We start from the raw sequence: 15,000 nt of genomic DNA, 5'->3' as shown, positions 1-15,000 counted from the left end.
GTTCTAGGTAGAGTACAAATTCGAGTATGAAGGGTACAGCGTGACCTTGTTGTGTCAGAAGCTTTCTACCACGCAGTTGCGCAACGTGAGCTGTGTGTGCTCTAATTGTTTGTCAGCTGGGTCGTACAGGACGAGGGCCGGGGCAGACTAGCTGCGTTACAATGTGAGCTTGTATGTGAGTTGTGTCCCGCGTGTGTGTGTGTGTGTGTGTGTGTGTGCGCACGTGTGTGTGTGCGGGTGTGTGCGCATGTGTGTGTGTGTGTGTGTGTGTGTGTTTGCGCATGTGTGAGTGTGCATGTGTGTGTGTGTGCGCGTGGGTGTGTGTGTGTGTGCGCGCGCACGTTGCAGGGCATAGAGTGCACGGGCTCAGGAATCTGGCTGCTCTCCCGGGTGTAGACTCCTGGCTCCAGCCTGCCAGTCCAAGGGCTCTCCCAGAGGGGCCCTGGAGGTATGCTAAGAATGCTAGAGGTTGGAGACCCCGTAGACTTCTGACAGCTAGGGGGGGGGACAACCCAATTTTAGACTTCGGAACTGCAAGTGTCCTGTTCTATAGTCTTCGTGTGTCTAGGGGTGTAGGCCCCAGTTGAAATATGTGCAGGTTTCCATGGGGCTCCGACCGTCTACTAGAATTAGAATGAGGAGGGTCAAATGGCTTCCGTACCTGCTTCTCAGATACCAGCTAGCTTCACTTGTTTTTTTCCGCCCCAGATAAACCATTTAGGCCTCCGCTGGGCACCAATATTCTGGTCGATCCATGAGACAGGGTTCCCTAGTAGAATACTTCCACTGTCAGAACACTGAACACTACACTGAACACTACACTGAACACTACACTGAACACTACACTGCTACATCACTAGGCGAGGCTAAGTTGCTACATGTGCCTTTTTTTTTTTCTTTTTCATGCCGTCCTGCGCACTGGGTTCAAATAATATGCTATACAAGGCTGATCTATTATTAGTATTATAACTATTAGTACTATCACATCGCTAGGCTAGGCTAAGTTACTAGCAGGTGACACGCAGGCCTACGGTTGAGCCAGGGCTAATGAAGAGGGCCAAGCACAGCCACAAGTTAAGGATTGAGGCCATCCAGGCTTCACGGACTACAAACCCGCCAGTACCTCTCCCCCAACCAGCGACGCCTGCCTCCTTGATGCGCTCAATAACTATGCTGGCTTTGACAGGGACAACCAGGAGGCGGCGGCCATCTTGGCTGTGCTCCCCGCAGAACGCCAGCGCCTTGCGCGCTCCCCGACCGACGAGAGTGCTGCGCTGAGCAGGATGAACGCGCGTGAGGCCGCTGGTCCATTTGATTATCACAATTAAATTCGATTCGATTAGTGTTACTAAACTAACTACCTAACTTTTTGTTTTGTTGTAACCTTAATTACATGACTGCCAAGTTATGCAACACATCAATACTAGGGCTGGGTATCGATACCGATTTCCAAAAATCAATGAATGAATCATTGAATGAATTAACTGTTCATTCCTTCATTTATTCATTAAATAAAAGATCGATTTTGGGATTTATGAATCTATTCTGAATAATTTGATTCAGAATCGATTAATCGTTTTTTTTGAACCCAGCCCTAGCCCTGACTGACTGACCTCTTCGACCTGTCGCTGGCCCAAGCAGCTGTCCCACGTGCTTCAAGTCCGCCTCCATCAGTGTCAGAACCCTTTTCCGCCTAAATAAATGGCTTCCCTGCTGCACTCGCCCCCATCATCATGAAGTGCTTGAAGAGGCTGGTCCAGGCTCATTGAAAATCCTGCCTACCACCCACACTGCAACCCCTCCAATTAGTCTACCTTCCAATCAGTCTCCAACCCCTCCAATTAGTCTACCGTCCAATTAGTCTCCAACCCCTCCAATTAGTCTACCATCCAATCAGTCTCCAACCCCTCCAATTAGTCTACCGTCCAATCAGTCTCCAACCCCTCCAATTAGTCTACCTTCCAATCAGTCTCCAACCCCTCCAATTAGTCTACCTTCCAATCAGTCTCCACCCCTCCAATTAGTCTACCTTCCAATCAGTCTCCAACCCCTCCAATTAGTCTACCTTCCAATCAGTCTCCAACCCCTCCAATTAGTCTACTGTCCAATTAAACTCTCCCACCTGGACAACAGCAACACTCACCCCCTCAAAACTCACCACCAAACTCGGTGGCGCGCCGACAACAACCTGTGTTGAGGAATTTACATCCAAACACCTTAAACCTTTGTCCTCTCACTTCTCTTGTAATTCATCCCCTCCCCCCAAATATTCACATAGCTGTGCTAACATTCAAAATGGCTTCCAGAAGGCCATCTGTCTGCTCCAGAACTACCGCCACTACACCTGGCCTTCAACAACCTGGCCTTCAACACCAAGAAGACGAACGAGCTTCTAGTGGACTTCAGAAAGTGTATTGATGGGACGGAGATTGAGTGTCACCAGCTTCTGGGTGTCCACATCTCCCAGGACCCTCAACACCTCGACCACTGTCTATTCGTCCTGTCAATACTGTTTATGCTGTATATGACTGTGCTTTTTCATATCTTTCATATTATACACATACGGTATGTACACTACACTGGACTTTACTGCTTCTTTCACACTTCTGGTTAGATGCTAAACTGCATTTCACTGTCACTGTACTTATACTCTGTGCAATGACAATAACATCTAATCTAATCTAATCTGGCTGCCAGGAGCTACATATCTGATATGCAGAGTTATTGGTTTAGCACACTTCTTAGTATTTTTTACTACTGTCTGAATAAGCTATCATGTGAACCTTGGCTTATTGTGTCTGGTAATATTATTACATTTCTGTCCAAACTAAACTGACAGCTGCTCCTCTGGATCTCCCCTTTCACAAAGAGGGCTACGGCTTCTAGAACTGCATAGGGAGTTGTTACAAGAGAGTTGCTGTCGTCTCATCAGGTCTCATAACGGACAACCGAGACCAAGAAAACACTCTAAAACTTGGACTAGGCCTACTTATAGAGCCAAATGCGTTGTTGACCTCAAGCCCAAATACCGGAAATAATATGCTGATCGATGACGATACAAAAGTCTCTGTGTGCAGTGTAGCGTTGTGTGTGTTTTGCTAGCCTTCGGTGAAAAACCTTGGCCGAAAGACCTCAACTCCCCTTGACCTCCGGGTTCCGACCACAGCCTATCAACGCGGGCGCTCGATTGAAAAGCTGCCCTCTTCCACCTGCCAAAGTAAACACCTGGCACTTCACTGACCAGAGCGGAACATTTGGATTGGCAGTACAAGGACACATCGGGGGCCAAATTTGCTGAGAACTGACCGCTGACAACCAAAACAGATCCTGTGAGATGATACTATGGTATCAATCCACTTAAGTTTTTCCAACTTGTATCAACTTACTATTTCTCTAACCTGCTGATGGTTGAGGCTTGGCCTTTCGTCGCTCTGCGAGAGGGGTATGCAACCTGGCTGTGCTGTTCGTCCCACACCGTTTGGTTTCAGATGCTGGGACTGTGCCGGCAACTGTGGACTAAATACCCCCAGGGCGGGGCGCCCCGGTAGCTCACCGGGTAAGGCGCGCACCATATGAAGGCTAGTCCTTCGCGCGGCGGACCCGGGTTCGATTCCCGGCTCGGGTCCTGTGCCGCATGTCCTCCCCTCTCTCTCTCCCACGTTTCCTGTCTCTCTACACTGTCCTGTCCCATTAAAAAGCTGAAAAGCCCTAAAAAAAAAAAAAAAAAAAAAAAAAATACCCCCAGGGCCTCTGGACCCAAAAAACCATCCTGGAGGAAATACTGGGCGCAGTGTCCCTGGGGTCACGCCTGTGGCTGGTCTGGTGACCCCCGAGAGAGAGCGGGGCCACTGAGAAGCCTTGCGAGGAACGCGGCGAAGGGCGCCATTTACTACTCTGTTGGGGGACACAGTAGGGTACTTCTTCAAGCTCTGTTGCGTAGAGGCGGAGATAACCATCGCTACGTCAGAGAGCTGCTAAGCAAACAAGAGCCCGATCCGAAGGTGTCTGCAGCTCTGGGGGAAAGGTCAACAGGGTTCTCGGAAGGACAAGGGCTTCTGTATCTGGAGGAAAGGTCGATGGAGCGGCAACACTTCGCTGTGATTGTACACTGTACGCTGCATGTGACAAATAAACCTGAACGCGAATCAGAAGGACAAGAGGTTTGCCGCTGTGTACGCCTTGTTGAGCACCAGGCCGAATGAACTGACTTCAGATAGTGAGGTGTTGGAAGGCGGTTTCGATCTGTTTACAAGAGTCGACTCGGTTAGGGACAACAGTTTACGATGTACGACTCGAACCGGTCTCGAGAAAAAATGACTTTCACAAGCAGGCTGGACTACTGCAATGCTCTACTATCAGGCCTACCAAAGAAAGCAATCTCTAAGCTACAAATAATACAGAATGCTGCAGCAAGAGTCCTCACTAAGACTAGACGAAGGGCACACATCACACCAGCGTTAAAATCACTACACTGGTTACCAGTCAACTCTAGAATAGACTTTAAAATACTATTACTAGTCTATAAATCTCTCCACAGTCACTCACCAGAATATATTTCAGACATGCTTGTTAAGTACATGCCAAACAGACCACTTAGATCCTCAGGCACTGAACTTTTAACAGTTCGAAAAGCCAGGACCAAGAAACATGGAGAGGCAGCTTTTAGTTTCTATGCCCCCAACCTCTGGAACACCCTACCGGAGTGCCTAAGAAGGGCTGAAACAACGGAGGTCTTCAAGCGAGACCTCAAGACGTACCTTTTCGACCTAGCCTACAATCACTAGCTAGGACCCTGAGATACAGAAAGGCAGCCTCAAACCTACCTGTGAATCCTCTGTATACATTGATACTTGTCCTGCTATGCAATGTATGTATATCAAGTAGTGTACAGAAGCTGGTTATCCTGAAACAGGCTTGTTCTGACTGTTGTGTTGCTTCAATGACTCAGTGTGCTACTAACCGTTTTTCTGTCTCCCCTAGTGTCTCTCTCTCTCCCTCCTATCCTCTAACCAGGTCCAGTGTCAGCTGCGGAGCTGTGGATATCGTAGTATTTAGTACACACACACACATGTACACACAAGACACACATCAGTCCACATCCGGCTTTGGCCTGGACCTGATGCTCTTAGCCTTTCTTGCTCCGAAAACTTAATTTAAACTTAATTTACTATTATTTATTGTTCTTTAAATTTTCTTAGCCATTAGACAAATATATTCCAGGAGCCTGCCCCAGGTTGCCTGTTTCAATATCTGTGTGGTCTGAATGACTCTATGTGCTACTAACCCTGCTCTGCCTTCCCTCTGCCTCCCCTCTCCCTAGTGCCTCTCTCTCTCCCTCCTATCTTCTAACCAGGTTCAGTGGATGCCCCACTGTCACCAGCAGACCTCACGAAGTCCGATAGATACCCCCGTGTCTACTGTGGATGATGTAGCATGTCCGTAGAATATTCTCTCTCCTATGATGCTTTTAGCCTCTCTCACTCTGAAATGTAATTCAATGCAATGTATTGCTTCATAAATGTTCTTAGCCGGTAGACAAACATACTCCTGGAGCTTGCTCGATCGCCTTGTTGAGAGGGGTCAGGGAAGAATTTTTACAGCTCACTTATCTGGCCCCTGGGTGATTACTGTTTTTTTGCTTCCCTCTGGAATATGTAGAGAGTGGGTCGTATGCCCACCTCCCTTGTTCTCTGTAAAGCGCATTGTGTTGCCTCTGGGTATGAAATGCGCTATACAAATAAAGCTTTGATTGATTGATTGATTGATATAAATCAATGTGGCATTTCAAAATGAGCACAAGATGCATTTGGGGTGCTGGAAATGCCTATTTATTTTCAAGTGCCTTCTGTGCTCTGTAGATTTCACAGTTCATTATTTTGACTGAAGCGTGGTTAACATATTTTCCCAGCAAAAGGATGTTGATGAAGACTGTTGAGTGGTAATGTAACAGTGGGCAGCTCAGGTCAGGGACAGGTCACTTGATTATCATTGCCAACAGTTGTACTCTTGAGCAAAGTTGTTTTAGATAAAAGCATCCGCTAAATGAGCGAATTGTAAACTGGACGACTGACTTCTTGAGGTGGTCACATTAGCTGGTTGTCAGTCACACTGTGGCTTTAGTATTTGTATGTTGGCAAAATCTGTGGAAAATGTGGGGAAAGGTCTTAAAAGGACATTGTGTCATACACTTCACAGAAGACAAACACAGCTTTTACCCTCCAAGGGTAAATTGTGTTACAGCAGTAAGGACAACAAAAAGGCACAATCAGGGACTAATTATATATACATAAGGAAAATACAAAATATACACAAAAATATAAGAAGCACAACATAGATAGATAGATAGATAGATAGATAGATAGATAGATAGATAGATACTGTAGAAATATAGATAGATAGATAGATAGATAGATAGATAGATATGAACTTTGAACTATCAATTCGCAGTTTAGAATTATTTAAAGAATCGATTCGTTCCCAAGTCAATAGGAGTAGAAAAACTCAGTCCACTCTACAGACATTAAACTATGTAAAGGTTAAAACGGGAAGAACAGAGTTCTAGATCCTAGGTTATCTAGGTTATTTCATGTCCTGAATAACAACAAGAAGTCTCTGTATGTTATTATGGGATACATCTAAAAGTAAACATCAAAGTGTGTTTACTGGGTGGTGGCTGAGTAAATAAATACTGCTAGGGGTAAGGTGACACTGTGTGTGTGTGTGTGTGTGTGTGTGTGTGTGTGTGTGTGTGTGTGTGTGTGTGTGTGTGTGTGTGTGTGTGTGTGTGTATTCTGCATGCCTGGCAGGTTGGCCCATCTTGGCTGTCAGACGCTTGTTAAATGTAAATCAGCACTAAGCTGCTAATACCTGTGTAATTACCCATGAGCGCTGTGCTCCTGGCCGTCGACCCTGACTTGCCGCTCACCTGGCGTCTCACCTGTGCAGCTGCTGGAGGGGGCGGGGCTGTCGGCGTTCAGGCCGTTGCTCCCCTTCTCCTGCCGCTCGTCCTCCGGCCGCGGCGGCACTGCCGCCGCCGCCTCGCCATCCGGCTCCTCCCCGTCGCGCGAGCCCGCGTCCAATTGTTCGGGTCCCTCTCCGTCCCCCTCCCGCCCGGACGGCAGGGGAGGTTTCAGCGTCTCCTCGTCCCCGTCCCCGGCGGCGGGGGAGGCCCTCCCGTTCCGCCGGACGCCGCCGGCGCCGCGACGCTGCTTCCTGTCCCGCCGGGGGTCCACGCTCGGGACCGGCGGCAGGGTGGCGGGCGCCGTACGGGTGACCTCCATGAACGACGCCACTTCGTCACTTCTCCAGCCCCGCCCTTGGCCTCCCTCTCGTCATGACATCCACATCGCCGCCCTGCGGGGGAGAGAGAACAACAGGTTTATATATAGACTAGGTTGATATACAGGTAGTAGACTAGGTAGTAGACTAGGTTTATATACAGGTAGTAGACTAGGTTTATATACAGGTAGTAGACTAGGTTTATATACAGGTAGTAGACTAGGTTTATATACAGGTAGTAGATTAGGTTTATATACAGGTAGTAGATTAGGTTTATATACAGGTAGTAGACTAGGTTTATATACAGGTAGTAGACTAGGTTTATATACAGGTAGTAGACTAGGTTTATATACAGGTAGTAGACTAGGTTTATATACAGGTAGTAGACCAGGTTTATATACAGGTAGTAGACTAGGTTTATATACAGGTAGTAGACTAGGTTTATATACAGGTAGTAGACTAGGTAGTAGACTAGGTTTATATACAGGTAGTAGACTAGGTTTATATACAGGTAGTAGACTAGGTTTATATACAGGTAGTAGACCAGGTTTATATACAGGTAGTAGACTAGGTTTATATACAGGTAGTAGACTAGGTAGTAGACTAGGTTTATATACAGGTAGTAGACTAGGTTTATATACAGGTAGTAGACTAGGTAGTAGACTAGGTTTATATACAGGTAGTAGACTAGGTTTATATACAGGTAGTAGACTAGGTTTATATACAGGCAGTAGACTAGGTTTATATACAGGTAGTAGACTAGGTAGTAGACTAGGTTTATATACAGGTAGTAGACTAGGTTTATATACAGGTAGTAGACTAGGTAGTAGACTAGGTTTATATACAGGTAGTAGACTAGGTTTATATACAGGTAGTAGACTAGGTAGTAGACTAGGTTTATATACAGGTAGTAGACTAGGTTTATATACAGGTAGTAGACTAGGTTTATATACAGGTAGTAGACTAGGTTTATATACAGGTAGTAGACTAGGTAGTAGACTAGGTAGTAGACTAGGTTTATATACAGGTAGTAGACTAGGTTTATATACAGGTAGTAGACTAGGTAGTAGACTAGGTAGTAGACTAGGTTTATATACAGGTAGTAGACTAGGTAGTAGACTAGGTTTATATACAGGTAGTAGACTATGTTTATATACAGGTAGTAGACTAGGTAGTAGACTAGGTTTATATACAGGTAGTAGACTAGGTTTATATACAGGTAGTAGACTAGGTAGTAGACTAGGTTTATATACAGGTAGTAGACTAGGTTTATATACAGGTAGTAGACTAGGTTTATATACAGGTAGTAGACTAGGTTTATATACAGGTAGTAGACTAGGTTTATATACAGGTAGTAGACTAGGTTTATATACAGGTAGTAGACCAGGTTTATATACAGGTAGTAGACTAGGTTTATATACAGGTAGTAGACCAGGTTTATATACAGGTAGTAGACCAGGTTTATATACAGGTAGTAGACCAGGTTTATATACAGGTAGTAGACTAGGTTTATATACAGGTAGTAGACTAGGTAGTAGACTAGGTTTATAAACAGGTAGTAGACCAGGTTTATATACAGGTAGTAGACTAGGTTTATATACAGGTAGTAGACTAGGTAGTAGACTAGGTTTATATACAGGTAGTAGACTAGGTTTATATACAGGTAGTAGACTAGGTTTATATATAGGTAGTAGACCAGGTTTATATACAGGTAGTAGACCAGGTTTATATACAGGTAGTAGACTAGGTTTGTATACAGGTAGTAGACTAGGTAGTAGACTAGGTTTATATACAGGTAGTAGACCAGGTTTATATACAGGTAGTAGACTAGGTTTGTATACAGGTAGTAGACTAGGTAGTAGACTAGGTTTATATACAGGTAGTAGACTAGGTTTATATACAGGTAGTAGACCAGGTTTATATACATGTAGTAGACCAGGTTTATATACAGGTAGTAGACTAGGTTTATATACAGGTAGTAGACTAGGTTTATATACAGGTAGTAGACTAGGTTTATATACAGGTAGTAGACTAGGTTTATATACAGGTAGTAGACTAGGTTTATATACAGGTAGTAGACCAGGTTTATATACATGTAGTAGACCAGGTTTATATACAGGTAGTAGACTAGGTTTATATACAGGTAGTAGACTAGGTTTATATACAGGTAGTAGACCAGGTTTATATACAGGTAGTAGACCAGGTTTATATACAGGTAGTAGACTAGGTTTAGATGCAGCAAAAAAAGATACAAACTCTGTCACAAAGTCCACAAGCCACCTTATCCTATAGCTAGCATGCACTCTTCGACTGCTATCCCAGCATGCCTAGCCACCTCTTAAAAAGGCTTCTAATGAATAGTGATGTTCTCCAGGGAAGACCTGCGCAAAGCAGAATGACTTCCACCGCTCTGAGACTGATCCCCATTTCATTAATCCACCTCGGTCTCAACCACTCAGCTACTACCAGAGAATCAGGTAACGAAAACAATGGCGCACACACACACTGATTACATTTGAGACATCCAGTTAGATCCATCAATGTCAATGTCATTTCATTTCTATAGCACCATTCATACAAATCAATGTAGCACATAGTGGTTTACATAGAGAGATGGATAAAAACATAAATCATGTAAATGCAATGTAAATACCACAGAAACATTTAAAGGATTAAAACAGAGAATATTAATTAAGTCGTTTAAGATATGAACACAAGTAAAGATATGTGGTAAACGCAATATTAAAAAGGTTTAGGCCTACGGATCTCATTTCAAAGTGATCACGGTCTCAGACATTCTCAGGTCCTCAGGCAGGGTGTTCCAAAGCCAGGGGGCAGAAGAACTGAGGGCTGCCTCCCCATGCCTCTTAGTCCTGGCTCTAGGACCTCCCCATGCCTCTTAGTCCTGGCTCTAGGACCTCCCCATGCCTCTTAGTCCCGGCTCTAGGACCTCCCCATGCCTCTTAGTCCTGGCTCTAGGACCTCTCTAGGACCTCTCCATGCCTCTTAGTCCTGGCTCTAGGACCTCCCCATGCCTCTTAGTCCTGGCTCTAGGACCTCCCCATGCCTCTTAGTCCTGGCTCTAGGACCTCCCCCTGCCTCTTAGTCCTGACTCTAGGACCTCCCCATGCCTCTTAGTCCTGGCTCTAGGACCTCCCCATGCCTCTTAGTCCTGGCTCTAGGACCTCCCCATGCCTCTTAGTCCTGACTCTAGGACCTCCCCATGCCTCTTAGTCCTGACTCTAGGACCTCCCCATGCCTCTTAGTCCTGGCTCTAGGACCTCCCCATGCCTCTTAGTCCTGGCTCTAGGACCTCTCCATGCCTCTTAGTCCTGGCTCTAGGACCTCCCCAGGCCTCTTAGTCCTGGCTCTAGGACCTCCCCATGCCTCTTAGTCCTGGCTCTAGGAACCATTACGAGCTCAGTGCCCGACGACCTGAGGGACCTACTAGGTGACACGCTCAAACGTGCTCTTTTCTTCAACCGAAAACATTTGGATGATGAAAGGTTTCCGTGGGACAGGGTAATAGCCACAGTTCGCCCGGAACCACTTGAAACAACAGAGGATTTGACCCGGTTCCTTTTTGTAACGGCGTTCCGATGCAGCTGTGCAAGCGTGGCCCGATGTGCCCCCTCCGGAGAGAGACCGGAGAGATATGCAGCACACAGGCCAGAGGTCTCCCCATGCTCGGATCCTGGAGCTGGCGTAGCGCGTTGCAGATGAGAGCCAGCTGTAGGGCCGATAAATCACTGTAATAGACCTGGCTAATCGCTCACAGAGACACGGGAGAGCCCTGCTAAGCTTACCTGTTAGCAATAAATAAAATGTGTGTGAGTTTTGAGTTGTGTGTGTGAGTTTGTGTGTCTGTCTGAGTGAGTGTGTGAGTTCAGTGTGTGTGAGACAAGTTGAATGTGTGAGTTGAGTGTGTGAGTTGTGTGTGTGCATGAGTTGAGTGTGTGAGTTGTGTGTGTGTGTGTGTGTGTGTGTGTGTGTGTGTGTGTGTGTGTGTGAGCTTGTGTGTGAGTTGAGTGTGAGTTGAGTGTGTGTGTGTTGTGTGTGTGAGTTGAGTGTGCGTAAACTTGAGTGTGTGTGAGTTGAGTATGTGTGAGCTTGTGTGTGTGAGTTGAGTGTGTGTGAGTTGTATGTGTGTATGTGTGAGAGAGAGTTGTGTGTGTGTGTGAGTTGTGTGTGTGTGTGAGAGAGAGAGTTTAGTGTGTGAGCTTGTGTGTGTGTGAGTTGAGTGTGTGAGTTGAGTGTGCGCATGAGTTGAGTGTGAGTTGTGTGTGTGTGAGCTTGTGTGTGAAATTAGTGTGTGTGAATTTGAGTGAGTTGAGTGTGTATGAGTTGAGTGTGTGTGAGTTGTGTGTGTGAGTTGAGTGTGTGTGAGCTTGTGTGTGTGACATGAGTGTGTGTGTGAGTTGAGTGTGTGTGAGCTTCTGTGTGTGTGAGTTGAGTGTGTGAGCTTGTGTGTGTGTGTGTGTGTGTGTGTGTGTGTGTGTGTGAGTTGAGTGTGTGTGAGAGAGTGAGACAAGATACAGGGTCTGAGAGAAGAGGGGAAGGAAATGTGGGGGCACACACACACACACACACACACACACACACACACACGCACACACACAGCGAGCTGGCCTCCAGGGCTCCAGCACACGCAGGGCTTGGTGTTATCCTGCAGACACCTGTTGTTGAAAGGAGAGAGCCCAAGGTCTAGGTGTCTGGGCCCGTCTGGGCTGAAGACGCTGCACGGATCAGCTGACACCCGTGACCTTTCCCCACATTCTCCACTTCCTGCTCAGCCCCACACTTCACTCCACCGGCCCTGGGGCCCGCCGGCCACGCGGGTAGTCTAGTGTGGTGTAATGTAGTGTGTGTGGGTGTGTGTGTGAGCGTAGTGTAGTGAAGTGTAGTGTGCGGGTGTATGAGTGGAGTCTAGTGTAGTGTAGTGTGTGGGTGTAGTGTAGCTAGTGTGTGGGTGAGCGAGTGCAGTGTGCGTGTGCGTGTGTGTGTGTGTTCAGCAGGACATCTCACACACAGCAAAGTTAAGGCAAACAGGCTTTAAACGATCAGCTGGTGGTGGAGAGTTGAGTGGGTTCATCTGTCCTCTGTGTGTTTGGAGGTTAAAAGACTTTTTCCCATCGACACAGCTGGGGAAAGCTTTTTTTTCCCCTAGGCATCACTCAAAGTCAAGAACGCCTCCTAATTATCAAGGTTTAAACCATTGGGTTCACTTTTTTTTTTGAAGCCACCAAGAGCCATTTACTGCGGTTATTTTCCCGGTGTAGGCCTACGTCTATGGAAGCACCATGCGGGTCTATGGGAAAAGGAGATAGGCAGGGCCAAGAAAAGCAGATGCCGTGGGCCATGGAGCCAAGAAAACACTACTGCAAACGTGCAGTGGCCTAAAGGAAGTATCCTCAACATGTTGAATGGGCAGGTGCTTATCCAGGAACTTGTCATCTACCCCCTGGACTCCCTCCTCGCAGGGGCCCCTGGCGTCAGCTATTAAAGCTCTGGAACTTATCCAGAAAGCTGCTGCTCGCCTGGCGTTCAACCACCCCACGTTCTCCCACACAACTTCCCTTCTCCGTTCCCTACACTGGCTCCCTGTAGCAGCTCGCATCCAGTTTAAAACTCTGGTACTAGCCTACAGGGCAGTGAAAGGAACAGCTCCCTCCTACCTCCAGGCCATGGTCAAACCCTACACCCCCTCCCGACCACTACACTGACACTCTGCTACCTCGGGGCGACTGGTTGCCCCGTCACTCCGAGGCCCCTGATATCGATTAACGTGGTCATGGCTCTTCTCTGTCCTGGCCCCACAGTGGTGGAACGAACTGCCCACTGACGTCAGTACAGAGTTGCTGCCCATCTTTCACCACAGGCTCAAAACTCACCTCTTCAAGAAGTACTACCACGATCCTCCCACATAAGCACCTATTGTATTTTCAGTTTGCTATTCTTGCACTTTGCCGTCAGCACTAGATTACGCTCTTAGTCACTTGTTTAGAAAGAACATGCACTTAGGAGTTCTGGTGAGTAGTACACTGACTTCCTACGTTAAATTCAATTATTGTAAGTCGTTTTGGATAAAAGTGTGACTGTAATGTACAGTAATGTAAATGTAATGTAGTTGAGCAACTTTCATTGGAATGAATGGGCGGCAATCTTTCAATGCCATATCCAGTTATTTTAATAGGCTACATCCTTGGCATGCTGACGACATGCATCATGGGTGGGGGACAACATGTTCATTGTGCATTTGTTCAAAAGTAAATCTCAATTTTCTAGAACACCCAACCGCAAAGTTCAATTTAAACTAATTGGTTTAGAGCATGTAGCCTAACGGCTCGGGGTGGTCAAAGGATAGCCCCTAACCCCTCCCTCTGGGGAGGAGAGGACGCAACAACGAACGTACCCGCACAATGACAAAGATGTAGCCTAAATGTCACTAAGGCCTGGGCGACGATGCAGTGGCTGCTACAACAGCGGCTGACCTGATCAAAAACATGCATATTCTGCGGTGCAGTGTACATTCGAAGACGTCAGCCCAGGGGGGGGGTGTCTACCCCGAAGCTGGGAATCATAACTCTAACATCCTCGATCTTTCTCAACAATCCACGGCTTTGTTACGATTAAGACCAAACCAAAGAATGCATTCATTTCCCTGGGTTGAATCAGAGTGGATTAGGATGGAACCAGAGTTGACTGGCTGGACACGGATAATCTCTGGGTTGGACTTAAAGAGCCAAACGTCCAAGAAAGGGATAGTAGAGAGAAGGCTTTTGGATGGTTGTGGGGAGGTTGAGGAACGGTTGTGGGGAGGCTAGTAATTAATTAGCTCCTTCACAAGTCCTTTATTAACAAATAAAGCCCTGGCTGATCTACACTCTAAGACAGGACAGCCAATCAAGTCTGAGGATGAAGTCTTGTCCCATATGACTGATTCAAATATTATCCTTCCCTCCCGTCTCCTTTCCGGGAGCTAGGCCTAATCACTGACTGGAAAGTGAATAAAGATCTAAGCTGCTTCCACCAATACTTCCCTCTATTAGCTCAATCTCAAGGTTCAAGGTTCAAGGCTTTTATTGTCATGTGTATTATAAAATACCATGAAATGCACTGTGCCTGGCACTCTGACATCAAGACATGACTTAAGACATAAGACAGTAAGACAATATGACAGGAGACGTTTACAAAATAAGACATTAAGACAATCTTCAATCACTAGGCCTATAAAAATTATGACATGTGTGACTACAGAGGCTGTGACAAACTATCTGTCTGTTTTAGGCTACTGCTAAGCCTAAGCTAATGCCTTTACTGTTCACAGCAACAACGTTTAGGCCTACATTTAGTCTAATTCATTGAGAGATTGAGCATAAAAATGTATTCAATGGGATGATGAGTCAATGGGATTTTAAGAACGAGTAAGACAGGTTGTGGGAAGACAAGTCTCGACTTTCTCCTTCTATCAAATTTCTTTGAAAAGTTGGGCCTACTACCGTGGAAATGTTTTTAATCCAAGGATAAGGTAGCCGATTGATCAGGGTTAGGTCTAACAGACTATCGACTGTTGTCCGATACAGTCACGTCCATCTGCTTGCGAATCCTGTTATGACAGGCATGGTTCTTCTAGCCAAGAACGGAAGCCCCGGAGAATGTGTCATTGCCATCGGCGTTCTGCGGACAAAACCAGGCCACATAAGCTAATGCTGACAAAACAGA

General features: G+C 46.3%; 1 protein-coding gene across 2 annotated transcripts in view; it reads right to left on the bottom strand.

The window, feature by feature from the left end:
* The window catches only part of pparda (peroxisome proliferator-activated receptor delta a), a 29,266-nt gene that overhangs the window by 10,030 nt on the left and 4,236 nt on the right, over positions 1-15,000 (bottom strand). Inside the window, exon 2 of one of the 2 annotated variants that reach the window (XM_084445433.1) lies at positions 6,926-7,353. In XM_084445433.1, the coding sequence (XP_084301559.1) occupies positions 6,926-7,280 (355 nt within the window). In that variant the 5' untranslated portion in view covers positions 7,281-7,353. The remainder of the gene's footprint in view (positions 1-6,925; positions 7,354-15,000) is intronic. The other variant, XM_084445434.1, reaches the window with a different exon arrangement.

This window comes from Borostomias antarcticus, assembly GCF_949987555.1.
Source record: "Borostomias antarcticus genome assembly, chromosome: 11".
NCBI classification, from domain to species: domain Eukaryota; kingdom Metazoa; phylum Chordata; class Actinopteri; order Stomiiformes; family Stomiidae; genus Borostomias; species Borostomias antarcticus.
This window is presented reverse-complemented; position numbering and strand designations above follow the sequence as displayed.